The sequence below is a fragment of the Heloderma suspectum genome, chromosome 1 (genome assembly GCF_057233095.1).
Source record: "Heloderma suspectum isolate Gila_16-S chromosome 1, 16-S_ref, whole genome shotgun sequence".
In the NCBI taxonomy this organism is placed as follows: domain Eukaryota; kingdom Metazoa; phylum Chordata; class Lepidosauria; order Squamata; family Helodermatidae; genus Heloderma; species Heloderma suspectum.
Window position 1 is genome coordinate 256,163,699 of NC_139458.1, and position 16,884 is coordinate 256,180,582.

At 46.3% G+C, this 16,884-nt stretch overlaps 1 protein-coding gene across 5 annotated transcripts in view; it reads left to right on the top strand.

The window, feature by feature from the left end:
- Positions 1–9,393, top strand: part of PAK5 (p21 (RAC1) activated kinase 5) — a 168,622-nt gene extending 159,229 nt beyond the window's left edge. For all 5 annotated transcript variants that reach the window (XM_084824964.1, XM_084824935.1, XM_084824973.1 and 2 more), the window contains 2 exons: positions 4,742–4,876; positions 6,373–9,393. In XM_084824964.1, coding sequence (XP_084681090.1) covers positions 4,742–4,876; positions 6,373–6,528 — 291 coding nt within the window. In that variant the 3' untranslated portion in view covers positions 6,529–9,393. The remainder of the gene's footprint in view (positions 1–4,741; positions 4,877–6,372) is intronic.
- The last annotated feature ends 7,491 nt before the right edge of the window (positions 9,394–16,884 follow it).

Sequence of the window (16,884 nt, forward strand, 5' to 3'; positions counted from 1 at the left end):
TAGGCCACCCTCATAAACCAAGAGGCACTGAAATTAGCACTGAGGTTATGCAGAGAGACCACGCCAACTAAAGGTTGGATAAAGGTTTATTAAGATCAATATAAAGGGGTAGAGGGAAAGGGAAGAATGGAAGTAGCAAGTTACACAAGAGGTTACAAAGCGAAATCACTTAACAATAAACAGAGAGCTTCATGAATGCACGCCCAAGCAAAATAATAAATTTACCTGGCCTATCCTTACATACCTAAGTATTGATCTCCTCGGATAGCGACCAGCCGTCTGTAGGACCAGGACCACCAAGATGAAGGGAGACTCCATGCCTTGACTTCAGCCCACTTTTAAAGCCCAGCCTTGGTAACCCGGGACAGATTTCCCTTCAGCCAATCACTGGCTCAATCCCTGGGTGGACCGCCCTGGCCTCCAAGAGGCTGGAACTCCCCACCACCTCCAGCTGTTGGCACTTTCCAGGTAGCAGGGGCTGCGTCTGGCCTTGGGCAAAGGGCCAAGGAGCCTCTAGATTACAAACAATTGCAGATGGTTACATCCAACGTGACAGTTTGACCCGATCTTATGGCGGAAAGGAGGCCGTTATCCTTGACACCATTCTTTAGCCAAAAAGGCTCCCAAAGCCTTATATAAGATCAATAAAAAATACAGTCCCTGCCCACAGACTTCAGTCTAAAAGCCATGACACAAAAGGAAAAAGGGTTGAGGAGGGAAGAGGAGAACAAATTCAGTCACCAGTTCTTAAAAGTTACATAGTAGTTCTTCTAATGATCAGCTGGAACGGAAACAGTTCAAGGAGATGAGAAGCCAGACGAGGCTGGTATTCCAGCAGAGCAGAAGGTGCAGTCCAGCTTCCCATCTCTCCCTTTATTGCAGCCTGATGGAATGGCTGCTGTCAGGTGACAGCTGAAGGAGGGCAGATCCCAATGGAGCTGAGCTTTCAGCAGAATGGGTGGCGTGGCCCTGCTTCTCCCCTCTCCCTCTGCTGCACTTTGGGGCTCATAATGGGTATAACCCTCCAGACAGCTAGGGTAATTGGGCACCACGAACACCAACATCGTTTCAATATGTCATAGCACGTTTAACCCTTCACAGACAAAAACGCTTCCTGTGCGCTGGCGGCCTTTTGCAGCAGTTTCAGTGTCCTGCAGCAGCTGTTGCTGCTGTCGCATGAGGATCGCCACAAAAATACAAATATGCCACTCGTTTGCATGTTACGTTACTCCGTGCAAGGGCATCCCTGGGGATGGTGCAGGTGTCCATGGGGACCGACTGCAAAGTATAGCCCCTCTTCTACTGTCCCTGCCATGTGGCTCAAGATCCTGCTTCGCCAAGAACCATCCAGTGAGCCAGAGATGTGGACGTTCTGGAGAGAGCTGTCCGCTACAGCATCGCAAGAAGCCCAGCAACATCTGGGGCCGCTTCATCTCCTAACGGAGCAGATCTGTAGCTTGGGTTGTTGCCCTGACCCTCTGGCCAGACTTCAGGGCCCTGGTCCAGAGCACATGAGGAGTCTGTCTTTCTCCTCATGAGTAGGGCTCAGGGACATTCAACTTCATGTTGCCATGATGGACACTGTGGCTCAGATCCTGCGTTTCTGTTGGGACACACGGCTATCTCCGCTCCTGGGATTCCTGGGGGAGATCGTGGTGGGTGTGGAGCTGTGTGTGTGAAACTCGTCAGAGTGTATTTGTTCCTCGAAATCTGCAGCCTCTTCGAGTGGGGTATCTTCCAGGGTGGTGGTCCTGGGAGCGTTATTGGCAGTAGAGGCTGGTGGTTCCGATTTCAGTGGGGCTGTGCACCCATTCTGGGTTTCAGTCAGAACCAGCCAGAACGCTAAAGGAGCTCTCCAAGTTGCTGGACCCAATCCACAAAATAGGTTTGGCAGTTTGGAGAGCTCCTTTAGAGTTCTGGCTGGTTCTGACTGAAACCCAGAACGGGTGCACAGCCCCACCACAACCCAAGCCACCAGCCTCCACAGGTCAGTGGTATGTGCTGATTCCCCTTGAACCCTGTTAGTACTAAGGTTAGCAATAGGTCAGGGTGGGAGAAGCAGGGATGCTTGAGTTGGCTGAGATGCTCTGAACTCCACTACAAGGCTCAATTTGTCTCACTCCTTTATTCGTTTGCGATCTGTTTTTCTGTTCATTCAAATGGGGAAAGGCACTCTTCTATTCCAAAGTGTGCACTTTTCCCCCGTTGCCTAAAGCGTGAAAATGCATATCTTTTGAAAAATCCACATTTTGAAGTGTGCATATATATGCATACACATTTTTCAAATGTGTTTGCAAGCTCGGGAATGCATGAGGTGTTCCTGAAAAATGCACTTCCATTTGCAAAAGGGGCATGTTTCAATGACTTGCTAACTGAAACAAAATTCTCACACATGCCTAGCAATATAGTCCTCCTTTCCCTCCAAAGGTTCTTTCGGTTCTGGGCTGGTCCTGCAAGGAAGGTGGAAACTATAACGTCAATAAGACTGCAATCCTATGCACATACATCTGGGAGCAGGTCCCATTGAATGCAGTGGTATTTCCTTCTGAATAAACATGCCTAGGACTGCGCTACATCAGTGGTAGGCGACCCTGGGTCCTCCAGGTAGCTTGGGCTACAACTCCCACACTCCCTGACCATTTGGCTATGCTGGATGGGGCTGATGGGTATTTTATTCCAAAACATCTGGGGCTGGATCCAGGATCTGCCTTCCGCAAGAGGAAGGGACCTTCTGTGGGAAGAAGGGACCTTCCATGAGAGGAAGAGCTCTGCTCACGTAAGGTCCCTGTGCCCAATTTTTCGAGATCCCTCACACACACATCTCACCCCATTCAGCAGGGATTCCTGACCCTCTGTGTAGCGTTTTCAGGGGGCTGCTGTGGGAAGGAGGGGAAGGAAAGTCCATTTCCATCAGCAGCATTTATCCAGCTTAAATCGGGATGTGACCCCTGGAGGGCACCCAGTCGCCTACCCATGAACTACATCTCTGCTAGCTATCCAGCCGCAAGTCTTGATTGTCCATTAACAACATAAGGAATCCTGCAATATATTTGCACTTCATATGATCAGGCAAAGAAGCCACTTGAGATATACATGTAAGAAGAGAGAGGGCCTGAAAGTGAAAATATGCAAACTCTGAGCTTCAGAAATTGAGATGACTGTAAAGGCATCAAAATAGGGATCTTTGCTCATAGCAGTGCAAATAGCTTGCACACTCCCCGCTGTCCCCCTTTCTCCATAATAAGCCCGTTTGGATGTATTTTATGGGTGCATTTCACACTGGTAACTAAATCCATGCAAGTGAAATATGCACCACACAATACAGCAGTGTAAGATGAGAAGGACTTCTCATTGCTATACCTGCCATTTTTGAGTTGCAGAATAAATCACGTGTCAATGTTTATTACCATGCTTGCGCTTTTTTATGGCGACGTTTTTCTTGACTTAAAAATTACATGTTTATTGTATTTGCACCACAACATGTTAACAGTAAAATAACTAGCCAAGTACAATAAAGTGTTGTTCATGCATGCCACAGATGCAGTCCTCTCCAAAGGATTTGTGCAGTACTCCCACTCAGTTTCGGCAATAAGCCTTTCCAAAAGGGACAGGCAGGACAATGGGGTCCTGAGGTCTTGAGTGTCTTTATTAACATACATTATGAATGGGAATCAGGTATCAGGGTCAACTCTCTGGCCAGACAGCCCTGGGGAGGCATAGCTTGATTCAGTGGGGCTGGTGGCTCTGATTTTGGTGGGGCTGTAGATCCATTACAGATTTCAGTCAGATCCAGCCAGACTTCTAAAGGACCAATCCTAGGTGCTGAACTCTAACCCCCAAAATAGGTTCAGCACCTTGGATAGATCCATTAGAAGTCTGGCTGGATCTGACTGAACCCCAGACACCAGCCTCCATTGGCTTGCTTGAGATTTCCAAGAAAGCAACACCTCCAGGAAGGTTACTGCTAGAATAAACATGACCAGGTCTTTGCAAAATCTAACCCTGGGTTACATCCAAATGTAGTCCTACTTAGGGCAGGCCCAGTGACACTAACAGGACTTAAATTAATCCTCACTAACTCAAATCCCATTGGTTTCAGTGGGTCTTCTTTCAGTATGACTAAATCTGGATCCAACCCTTTGAGATTTCAGGAGAATTAATAAGAGATCAAGAAGATTTTCATAACTCAGTCAATCAATAAAACCACCAACTAAGCAGGGTTTTTGAGAGGATTTCTTGGGTCAGAATGCTTATAGTTCAAGCATGGGCAATGGTACCTAGTGCAATTCAATGCATGAAAGCTAGCAACACTAATGTTTTCCAACTGGAGAGCAAACACCAGGTGAAAAAAAAGCACAGCCTTGGTTTGGGATTAACTATCATCATAGCCATTCCTTAAACCAAAAGTGTGGTCTCTCAGCCCATGCAATCAGTTCCTCAGAAGAGATGCCCACCAAGCAAGCCAACCATGGCTCACTCTGAACTCATCTGATCTCGGAAGCTAAGCAGGGTCAGCCCTGGTTAGTACTTGGATGGGAGACGGCCTGGGAATCAGGCTTCCTGCACTGAGCAGAGGGTTGGATTCGATGGTCTTGTAGGCCCCTTCCAACCCTATGATTCTATGTCTATGTCTTTTAAAAAAATTAAGAGGACCACGTCACTATGAGTATTAGGCATCTGTAGAAGGCTAGCTGTAGAGAGCCTTCTCTTTCACATGGTAATAAGTGGATGTCTATTGCAGGTGGATATCTGGTCTCTCGGAATCATGGTAATAGAAATGATAGATGGAGAGCCTCCTTATTTCAATGAGCCACCTCTCCAGGCGATGCGCAGAATCCGAGACAATTTACCACCAAGAGTGAAGGATCTGCATAAGGTGAGAGTGTTCATGCTTTCATGGACTCTTGTGCTCGTTAATAGGTATCTTCACCCTCCAGCACTTCCTTGGGCAAATAGGACCCCAAATCGGTGCCTTTTTATGCCATCCTTCCCCAAATGGCACCTTCCAGATATTTTGGACTACAACTCCTGTCAGCCCTGGCCTGTATGGCCAGAGATGATGGGAGTTGTAAACCAAGACATCTGGAGGGCACCAGGTTGGAGAAGGCTGTTTTAGGCCGTAATCTAAGCTAGAAGACCAGTTACAGCCCAGAAGTTATGCTGTAGCCTGAGCTACAGCCCACAAATTATGCTGTACTTGTGGTTTTAATTTTTGTGAACCGCCCAGAGAGCTTTGGCTATTGGGTGGTATAGAAATGTAATAAATAAAAAATAAATAAATAAAGACAATATTCTACCTCAATTGCACCTTCCTGTCCTGCTGGATCCCCACATGTGAGCAGAATATTTTAATGGCGCATTTGTGCATACACATAAATACCACCAACGATATCTCAGATAAAATGCAGGCATCAACACTGCAATCTGGCCCTACACGCATAGGCCCTAAACGTTATCTAAACGTTATCTAAACGTTATCTAAACGTTATCTAAACGTTATGCCCACGTATGGACATCCAGCAGTACTAGGCACCCAGCTCCCCCACCATGCACAGGAAAGAGATTGGGGGAAAAATATTGTCGGAACTAGCAAGAGTTTAGCATGCCAAGGCCATAAGATCACTTAACTTCATGTTAGATTGTAGCCCTGAGGCCAAATTACATGTTAAAGATGTACTTTTTTTACTCCTAAGGAAGCAGAGGGGACCCAATCTCTACTGGACCCTTAGTGGGGGCAGGGGTGGGGGTGTAGGGGTCTTTAATTCTTTGACCCCTGCTGCAGTCCCAATCCAGATATCCCACCCACCCATGTCTGCAATTTATATTGTCAAAAAGTGATCCATCAAAAAAAATGGGTCCCTTTTTAGCAGGACAAATTGCAGGCAAAAGGGAGTGATCCCATGATTTGCATACCTAAACAAAATTCTCATAATCTCTTGCTGGAACATGTAGTCTCCATGCTCTCCTCAATGGGAATGTGATGTTCTGCCAAGGAGCTGGAGCCTGCCTCCCTTTTCTCCTGCCCCAGGCATGTTTGGGGGCCTTGTGGGGACAAGGAAAGCAGTGAGCAAACACGTATACTCATGCATAATCTTTCAAAGGTATTCACTGTTACAAACACCTCTTTTCGATTACTTGTAACATTTCTACTCTACTGTCCCACCTCAGGACTTGACCATCTATTTCTCATCTTCATTCTGCATCTTCATTTCTCACCTTCATGTCTAGAATAGGCTTCAGATAATGTTTACAAAGCTTTTGCACATTTGAAAGTGCCATGTCAACGCTATGTACTGTTATCTAATGATTTAAGGGTGCAGTGCTGATCATTTATATGTTACTTCCTTCACAATACCATTTTGGCTTTTCTAGGTCTCGTCAGTACTCCGTGGCTTTCTAGACTTGATGTTGGTGAGGGAACCTTCGCAAAGGGGAACAGCACAAGAACTCTTGAGACACCCGTTTCTGAAACTGGCTGGGCCTCCTTCTTGCATAGTGCCTCTCATGAGGCAGTACAGGCACCACTGAATTCAGCAGCTTTTATTACTCTCTGGGGAAGTCTGCACAGAAGCGGGATGAAAACTGCCGAGTCAGCAGAAAGCACCAGTGAGTCTAGAAATGTACCACTGCTGATATGGCTCAACACACAATGAAGGAAACTTCTCCAGGTTTATGAAGATATTTCTTTCCTTGGAAACAAGACACATTGACGGCTCATACTCCAGCGTGAGATGCACCTTCCACAGTCAGTCCCTGGCTTTAGCCTAGCAACGTTTAAAGCAGAAAGATGTTACTACAAACCCGACTTGCAGGGGGCTGGGCAGGGAACCTTGTAGCACAACCCAGATGGAACGCCAGGGTTTTATTTAAAATCAAAGTAAAACAGCACTTCTATTTCAGAAGGACACCTTTTCTGATAACAAAAAACAAAAGAAGACGCACTTTTTATCTCAGTGGTAGCAGTGTGATGTATTTTGAAATGAATTTGTAATTTTCTGTACATCGCTTTTGATAATTTACAGTACTTTGATGTCATAGTGATCGTGCTAATAGAGGTGATAGGTGTAACTTACCAAGCATTTGAGCGAGATCTTTCCTACTTTTTTATCCCTTTTGAACACGCACACACGCTAGCCATTCAGAATGTTGACAAGAACTTCTCAACCGTGCCAGTCCAACATATGTCTTCATTTTGCAAACGTTCAAATTGCTGGGCAATGCTAGATCCCTTTTCCCCTTGAAACAATGCTTAAGGATTCCAGTCCTGTTCTTGCAAAATACGCAGGTACTCGTCCTAGGGTGGCTTCACATATCCATATTTTATCGAATGGACATGGCAACTTGTGTGCAGCGGTAGCAGATGATCAGCTACCACAGAAACAGCACGGTGGAGGCTTGCTGGTCAAGAGGTAAGCGTGCCATTTGGTAGCTACTGCCAACTCTAAGGGGGCAATTCTATTCACGTTTAGACGGAAATAAAGTCCTGCTTTTTCTTGCTGTAGGACGTTTTCTGTCTAAACATGCCTAGGATTGTGCCCTAAGTGTGTTACGTCAGTCTTGAATATTGTCAGCAGTCAATGCAGTTGAGTGACGCCTTGCTACAGCAGGGGGAAACCCGTCTCCCGTCAAGTTCCACTTTACCTCAGTCAAAGCCTGTCAGAGGTCTGCATTCCAGGAGTGCGTGTGGCCAGAGCCACAGTGGGTGGAGCCAAAGTTGGCAGGGTTTACGAAGTGGGCTGAGGTCTGCATGAAACTAGGCTCAGGTCCATATCTGACCCTTGAGTTCCCATGCCTGCCTTACTGCATGTGCATTCAGCTGGATGAGTTTACTTACATTCAAACTCCCACAACCCTGCTACCATCCTATGTTGAGGACAGGCCCACGCAACTCGTGATCACCAAACCAAATGCCGCTTACCACCAGTGGCAGGTTGTGCCCTGCCAGGGGCTCAATGCACCACCTGTTTTTCCTACCTGCCCCAGTCTGCAGAAAAGGAGGTATTAAAGCATATAGCAAACCACAGTACACAGTGGTTGGATACTGACTTAGGGTGCCATCCTATGCATGTTTAGACAGAAAAAAGCCCTACAATTCCCAGCATGGCTGGCTGGGAATATTGGGAGTTGTAGGACTTTTTTCTGTCTAAACTTGCTTAGGATTGCACTCTTGGTCCTACCTACCCATTGAAATGAATGGGACTTAAGAAAGTCATGACTAACATAAGACCCATTGATTCCAATGGGTCTACTCTAAGTGTGACTAAGTCAGGATCCAACCCAGTGAATGGAGTGTTCTATTCGGTGAGTCAGCCGCATGAGGTTGGAGCTGATTTACAGTGGATCAACTGTCCTGGAGGAAGTGGACTTCCTGACCCCCTTCATCCCAGTGTAGCCTCTCCAGCCTCCTGAAAATGCCACACAGATAGTCAGGAGATCCTGCTGAATGGGGTGATCTGTGCTGTGTGGGGAGCGGGGGGGGGGCATCCCCAAGAATTAGGTGGAGGGGCCTTATGCAGGTGGATCCTGTCCTCTCGCAAAAGCTCCCTTTCACTTGTGGAAGGCCAATCCTGGATCCAACCCAAGTTGTGCAGTTCTAATTTTGTGTGGATTGCATGTTAGCAGCTGCCATGTTTGCGTGCAAAAGTAGACCAAAAACCCCAGCTGCATGCACAGCGACCTGCAACACAGTTCACAAGGGTCATTTTCACATCATTGATGGAGCCATACCCAACTCACATCCAGGAGGAAGGGTTAATGATTGTTCTCAGCTAGCAATATGGACATTTCTTTCTTTTTGTCTGTGCCGATTCCAGTGCCACAACATCAGTCTTCGTTATCTATATTCAGGTTTCGGAAGTCAAACACGAACTCAACAAGTCCAAGCAAGTCCAGCCAGTGAGTGGGCATTTTCCATGTCTAAACTGAAGTGTTGTGTAAGATTATGTTGATGTGTTTGCCATACAGGGAAAAATGCTGTCTAAACCCTTTTGGAATGTTAATTCAGCAGTAACTACTACAACCAATTTTGTGTTGCTCGTTGGATAGATTTGCATGTTTACCATAGGCCTATAGAGATTTGCCTTTATAAGTGCTTCATGATTATTTTAATGATGGAGATATTTATTTATTATTATTATTTTAAATTATGCATACTATGACAGCCATGTATTTTCCAACTTTTTTGTTGTTGCTGTTACTGACTTCACTTGAAAAAAAAATCTGACACTAAATCTAACATATCTGGTTAGATCATTTTGCATTGTGGAGGGGTTTCTTTTTCATAAATAAGTTGGCCATTACTTATTGTAATTAAAGAGAAGCAAAACAAGAAATTAGAAGGCTGCTGATTCTAGACAGATTTGCCAGTCCTTTATTGCTTTACAAATATACCTTAAAAAAAAAAATCCAAGCCAGAAAAGCAAACACATAGAGTAATGCCGCTTCAAATTGCATATCATGCACTGGTGCAGTGCAATTATATGCACGTTTACTCAGGAGTAAGTCCCACTGTGTTCAATGGGTCTTACTTCTGAGTAGACATGCATATAGAGTTCTGCTGTTAGTGCTTTAGATCAGCCTTCCCCAACCTTGTGCCTTCTCGATGTTTTGGACTACAACTCCCAGCATTCCTGATCATTGGCCATTCTGGCTGGGGATAATGGGAGGTGAAGTGCAAAACATTTAGATGCCACCAGGTAGGGGACGGCTGCTTTAGATGATTATCAAGGCTGTAGAGAAGTACATATCTCCACTGGCTATTGAGGTTACAAAATAATTTCCAAGGGAATCCCATTTTGGTGTTCAATCTTACACCTCGCCTACAAATGCCTTTCATTTGGAACAAATGCCTTGATCTTACGAGCTAGTGAAACAGGCCCTGAGCTTCATGACCTAGCTTCAGACTGAATACCAGCAGAGAGGCATCCAGAGGCCAGGCAGACGTCAGGCTTATGGGATCTACTTTTTTTTCTACCAGAATCTGTAAGGAAAAAAAAATAACTTGGAAGTAAAAAAATTCTGAGCACGTGAATTCGTTCTGTGTGCCATAACTGAACACAACTCAAAATCATCCCGCACAGAAATCAGGTCCTGGTTATTTGTTATTTTTATTTATCATTACATTTATTGTAATTACATTACATTACATCTCACACTGGTTACTCCAATCTTCCTTCATTTCAGCAATATAATTTAGGGTACATGTGGGGAAGAGTCATTCTTTTGCTGCCATAGTTAAACAATTGGGCATTAGAAAACCTGGCTGATATACTGCAAATCACTGAGATCTTTCTGTAGATCTGAATCTGCCTTTGCCCATTTGTATTAATTAATTAAACATTAATTTAGACGGCCCCAAACTCCACTGGCTTGTGTCCCAACTGAAGTGATATTAGCTGGCACGGGATAGGCTTCCTCAGATTGCAATTACGGTGCAAGAAGAATGAATCAAAATCAGAATGTTCTTTATGTTGGCTGTATTCTGCTTTTCATCAGGAGCAAGCCAATAATAATACTGTTACAATTTCTGTGCCCCAATCCCCCCAAGCTCTGAGGACTCCTGAGATGCAGGCATTTGATCCAGGTTTGCTTTCCTGAGAAAGAGGCCACTGGAGCTTTGAAGGTGTTTCTGTGGTATAAGGTTTATTTACACAAATATACAGGCTGAGCATAAGATGGGGGTTCACTCTCCAGTGGATTCCTGTTCCCCATCAGATTTCTAGGGGAACCCACAGTGCCACAGGATTTCCTGAAGGAAGCAGTTCATCCCACTGCTGCTTTCAGGCTTGGTTCCAGCACCAACTCACTCTTGCTGCACATACTGGTGGTGGTGGGGGGAGCCTTGAAACGTCATTCAGCCTAACACGCCCCCCCATGCCCCCTCAACTTACACTACCCAAATAGAAATCTGACTGAGCGAGGAAGCTGCCTTATCTGAAACCAGACCACTGCTTCAGTTAACATTGCCTACACCAGGGGTGCAAAAAGGGTGGCCCGCCAAGCCATTTCTAGCAGCCCACTGGTCCCCCCACTCCTGTATTTGCAGCAGCAGCAGCCCTATCTGGAGTTCTCATCAGAGACGGGAGATGAGGAAGTGATTCCCTTGCTAGCAAGAAGTGTTATTGCAATCAATCAATTATGACTAACTCTAGTTCTGACTACATCTGGCTGCAACTCCTAATTGAGAGCCCTGCTCCCTAAAAACATTAATTTAGATGGCCCCAAACTCCACTGTCTTGTGTCCCAACTGAAGTGATATTGGCTGGCACGGGATAGGCTTCCTCAGATTTTTTTTTTTTTGCTAGCAAGAAGTGTCAATGCTCCCTGGCATTGACCAATGCAGCCCTCAGAGCCAAAGCAGTTGTGCAGCCCTGGTCCACGCTGACTAGTCATGGCTCTCCAGGGTTTCAGTCACCTACCTGGAGGTGCCAAGAACTAAACCTAGAACCGTCTGGGCGCAAAGCAGCTGCTCTGCCACTGAGCGACAGCCCCTCCCACGGGGGAAAGTTCACGCAGAATACCACCCCGGTACACTTTGAAACTTGCCTTTATTTCAAAAGGAGATCGGTCTTTCTATCCGAAGAAATAATGTATGACAAATACAAAGGAGTCCTGCTACTGCTAGAATAAGTTTTCTGTGGGCAGAGATCAGCACTCATCCGAGATCATGTCAGAACAAATCACTGATCCAGAGTAGAAAGTCTACAAAACATGTTTCTGTTTAAGCCAAGGAGTTGGGCTTAAAAAATTAACAGTGATAGTGTTAAAAAGTAAAACCATTAAGAGCAAAATAAAGCTTCTGATCTTTAGATAAAGTAATTGTTATAAAATGATACACATTTTAAAGTTTAAAATGGGGGCGGGGAGTATCTGTTATTTTCTGATCCGTGGTTTCAGCAGTATCCATTGTGTTCATTAGAAGGCATTGCCATCTTTAAAAAGTTTTGTGCCCACCGAACAATTCTGTGAGGAAATTCCATGTGCAAATAAAAATATCCATGTTTGCAATTCTGCTGTGGTAAAGGATTTTAACTTGCATATTTCATGCACCAATAGACAGATTTGGTTTGTATCTGGCAGTGTTGTGTGAAGGCTCGGGGCAAATGACAAACCAGCAGCTAAGTTCCACTGTCATAGATGGATCGTTACTTTCTCTCAGATTTGCATCTTCCTTTACTTTTTTGGGGTGGTTCTACTCTCATGCTCAGGGCTGATTTCATGCTCAGGGCATGATTTCAGGGGCAGCATGTTGGGGCATCTGCCAAGGGCCACATGCCAGCAGTGGGACCACTGACAAGCCCTCGACCCTGAGGTTCCTTCTCTTTTCTGTTGCCGCCCCTTCCCTTGCCCTCTCAAAGCGAGTGGCCAGTGACAGGAGCACCCTACATGGTGTGCATGTTGGGCCCAGGGCAATCCAGTGGGCAGCAGCAACAGCAATGAAGGGGGCATCTTGACCAGGAGCAGACACTGATGGTCATACACATGAGCCCAATTCCAGGCCCAGCGTCAGGTGGGAGGGGAGGGCAGGCAGGCTGCTCTTGGTGGTTTGCCCCCCTCCCCAAGCAAACTTGCAAGTGGGTGGGCAGGCTGGGTGCCTCTTATGATGAAAGCAGTGGCAATGGCCCATCTCTTCTATAGTGTAATCAATGGTGGTTGGTGGCGCTAATTTCAGTGGGGCTGAGGTTCCATTCTGGGTTTCAGTTAGAACCGGCCAGAACTCTAAAGGAACTATCCAAGGTGCTGAACATATTTGGGGGATAGGGTTCAGCACCTTGGAAAGCTCCTTTAGAGTTCTGGCCGGTTCTGACTGAAACCCAGAGTGGATACCATAGCCCCACTGAAATCGGAACCACCAGCTTCCACTGAATGTAACATCGACATCCCAGCTTAATCAGCTCAGTCCTCAAGCCAATTTGGGCAGTGGTATCTGCACTTTGGTTTTCAGAGTCATGGCAGCACCCAAACAGAAAATAAAATAAAATAAAATAAAATAAAGACATAGCTGTACATATATATTTCTAGCAGTGGTGGGCAACTTGCAATTCTCCAGATGCTGTTTGACTCCAGCTCCCATCAGCCCCAGCCAGTGTGGATGATGGGAGCTGTATTCCAACAATATCTGGACGGCCGCAGGTCACTCACTGCTGTTCTACAGCCTCAAATAGCCAACAACAACTGCACTGCTATGCCACCTTCTAGAATTTGGTTGTCAGACTGTCTACGTGTGTTTACGGGAGCTTGAGCTGGAGACTCTAGATGCTTGCGGGCACATACAGGGTCCAGGCTGCTATGCCCCAGTAGGAAGGGAACCGGCTTGAAAGATGCCTCTGAGTCGCTCCTCAGCCTAGCAATTTGTAAATTACAGATGGCGGCTCTTTCTGTCAGGACTTGTGTGGACAAGAGCACACACACCCCTGCCCCAAACATACAGCAAACTAACCTCCTACCTGGTTGGGGCCTTCAGGAGATTGGAGCCATCAGCTTCAACCGAGTCATAGGGACAGAAATTTGGATGATGGTTCTGAAAACTTACCCTCCTACTGGACCAGAGCTTACTGTAGTGTGTGTGCATGTGCGTGCCTGTGTGTTTTCTCTTTAGGAACTGTGTGTGTGATAAATCTCAAGGGGAAAAGCAAAAACAATCCCCACTCATTAAGCTCCAGCAACCATGAAATAGCTAGCGGGAGAAAGTACATGTGCCCCTGTCCCATCATTCCAGAAAGATAAATAATCTAGCTCAGGGGTCCCCAATCTTTTAAAATCTGTGAGTGCACTTGGAATTTTGAGAGTGTGTCATGGATGCTCTCACAAAATGGCTGCCATGGGGGGTTGCGCATTCATAAAATGGCTGCCATGGGGGTTGCGCATTCACAAAATGGCTGCCATGGGGGTTGCGCATTCATAAAATGGCTGCCATGTTGGACATGGCTGGTCAGAGAACACTCATTTCCCAGATGGCAAACTGGTGAGATAAAAAGAAAAGTAACTTGCCCAAGACTCTAAGTACAAAGCAGATGTGGTGCTGAGTTCTAAAACAACTCTTTTGGACCCAAATAAAGACATTGTCACCCTTCCAGTTTTAAAAAATATATTTTTAATTTTAAAAAGCGTTAAGAAATATAACAATCAGGAGGGGGCAGGGAGCCTGGTGGGTGCCAAGAGAGGTGTCTATGGACACATTAGTGCCTACTGGCACAACTCTGGAGACCCCAGAACTCGATTCTCAGTACAATATTTGCCCTGCAAAGCTGAATGCAGCTTCTTAGCCAACCTATGGTGGCTCATCAGACATAGCATGGTAATAGGGGATAACAAAATGAGACTTACCCCGCCCAACAAGACTGTGGTGCTTTTGGCGAGTGGGCCTTCTAAGCAAACAATTCAGACCTGATGTCTTCTGCAGCACTTCCAGATGATGGCATGAGAAGGGAAAGCCCTGGTCACCAAATACTGTTGCTGCCACCACTGCAGCCCCCATTTGCAAGTAAGTAAAGGGACAGATACTGAAGCTGAAATATTTTGGCCACCTAATGTGAAGAGAAAACTCCCTGGAAAAGACCCTGATGCTGGGAAAGATCGAAGGCAAAAGGAGAAGGGGACAGCAGAGGATGAGATGGCTAGATAACATCACCGATGCAATGAATATGAACTTGAGCACGCTCCGGGAGAGAGCGCAGGACAGGAAGGCCTGGCGTGCTATGGTCCATGGGGTCACGAAGAGTTGGACATGACTTAAGGACTGAACAAAGGGAAGCTGAGGAGGGTATTTTGCAGGCTGAGGACCTGGCAGGGATGGGAGGGGGGAGGGTCTTCATCTCCTAATATCCTTGGATTGCCTCAGGAAATGAACCAATTTGTTTCCTATTTCCATGTCAACCCAAAGAGAGCCTGAGAGCGTTTGACCATCTTTAGCTGAGAGGGAACTTGTATGTTGTCTCAGGGCCTCATCACATGGAGCTTTTATCCTGCGATCAAGATTGCTCCTTCATGGACATTTGTGGGCTCTTTACATGACGCGGTGACCCTCTTGCACTAAATGCCCTTTGTTCCATTTTTAAATAGATTGCAGATAATGAGCTATCAAATTACCCCGTTGTGTTCCGCTTCAGTTTCCTCTGTCAAAACAGTTAAAGCGGCAAGAAGAGAAGCGAAATCAATGAAAGATAATGGAAGGCTCAGATACGGGGAGAAGGAGGAGGGAAGGGGAGGGGGGAAAGGAAGCACATGCAAAGGGAATCAATGGTGATCCTGCATTTAAAACAGAAGCAGAAAGCCCCATTTTAAATGCAGGAGTTTATGCTAGTGTAGAAATGCCCTCAGTTCTGTGTTTGTCTTTGTATTCTGTGGCTTTGTATTTCATTTTAGTTGTAAGTCAACTAAAAGCTGAGAAAGAAAAGTGGGGTAGACATGATTAAAATAAAGAATACCTAAAAACCAAGACTGGATAAACTTCATGTTTCTGTTGCCTGCCTTTTTTCAGGAGCATCATCCATACAAGACAACCCTGCCTTTAGCATGGAGCTGGTGTAGTGTAGTGTAGGGATGTCAGAGAATTCTGCGACGGATCTCGGTGAGGCCGAATGCCAGTGCATTCGGCCACCCGAAATCCGTCGCAGAACGAAGCCCCCGCCCCCCCCAACCCATGAAAGGTACGCAGGATGAAGACCCCGCCACCCCCAGCCCACGAAAGGCGTGTGAAACGGAGCACTTACCTGCTCCCATCCACGCTGCTTTGCAAATGGCGGCCGTCCTGTGGCGTCATTCGCTTCCTCTTCTTCATAGCCGTGATAGGCTATGTAAATACTTACGTAGCCTATCATGGCTAATGCAGGGATGCCATTTGCGTCCCTGCAGAGGCCGTGATAGGCTACATAAGTATTTACGTAGCTTATCACAGCGGGGGGGGGGGAAACCCCAGCATACACAAATGGCGGCGGCTACCGCCATTTGCATACGCTGGTTTTCCCCCCCCCTACTGTGATAGGCTATGTAAGTATTTACGTAGCCTATCACGGCAGGGGGAAAAAAACCCAGCGTATGCAAATGGCAGCAGCTACCGCCATTTGTGTATGCTAGGGTTTTTCCCCCTGCTGTGATAGGCTACGTAAATACTTACATAGCCTATCACAGCTCAATACAGGGACGCAAATGGCGGCAGCTACGACAGCTGCCATTTGCGTCCCTGCAGGGCTGCCCAGTGGCCGGATGTCCGGCTGTGGGCGGCCGGAGCTGGCTGGCAGCTCTGCGGCTTGGCCGTGGAGCGGAGCCAGCCGGGCAGGATTCTGGGGGGAGGGACGGAGTGCCTCCCCCCCGTCGAGGATTCCGGGGGGAGGGACAGAGTGCCTCCCCCCCCACATGGATTGCCTGGCGCGGAGTCAGGTAGGTGTTTCGTACATCCCTAGTAGTGTAATGGCAAAGAGGCTGAGTTAGGAAGAAGGAAGCCCCTGGTTCAAATTCTGCCTCAAACATGTCTCTAGGTGGCCTTAGGCAAGCCAGTGTCTGCCAGACTCACATCTGCAGCATGGGAATAAAAGTGGCATACCTTACAGGGCTGTTGTTGGAAAAATGACAACAAGACAAGGTATGCAAGGCACCTGAAAATGCGATGTAAATACTAAATATTATTATTGTAAATATCAGTCTGGATTCACAACATGTCTTACCCTTAGAAACCTCTGTTTCTGTTTAGAGTAATCATTTAGGTTTGAAATCTTTTTCTACTCTTCTTGTTGTGTGTGTTTTGTGTAAAAATGTGCATTTTGCTGTTTTGAACTATTTATTTATTTTTTAAAAAACACTCCTTCCCAAAAATACATCTCCGTCAAAGATCCGAACTACACTTTATATTAGTAGAATGTTTGAGCCATGTCTCTTTCTTAGCGTGAC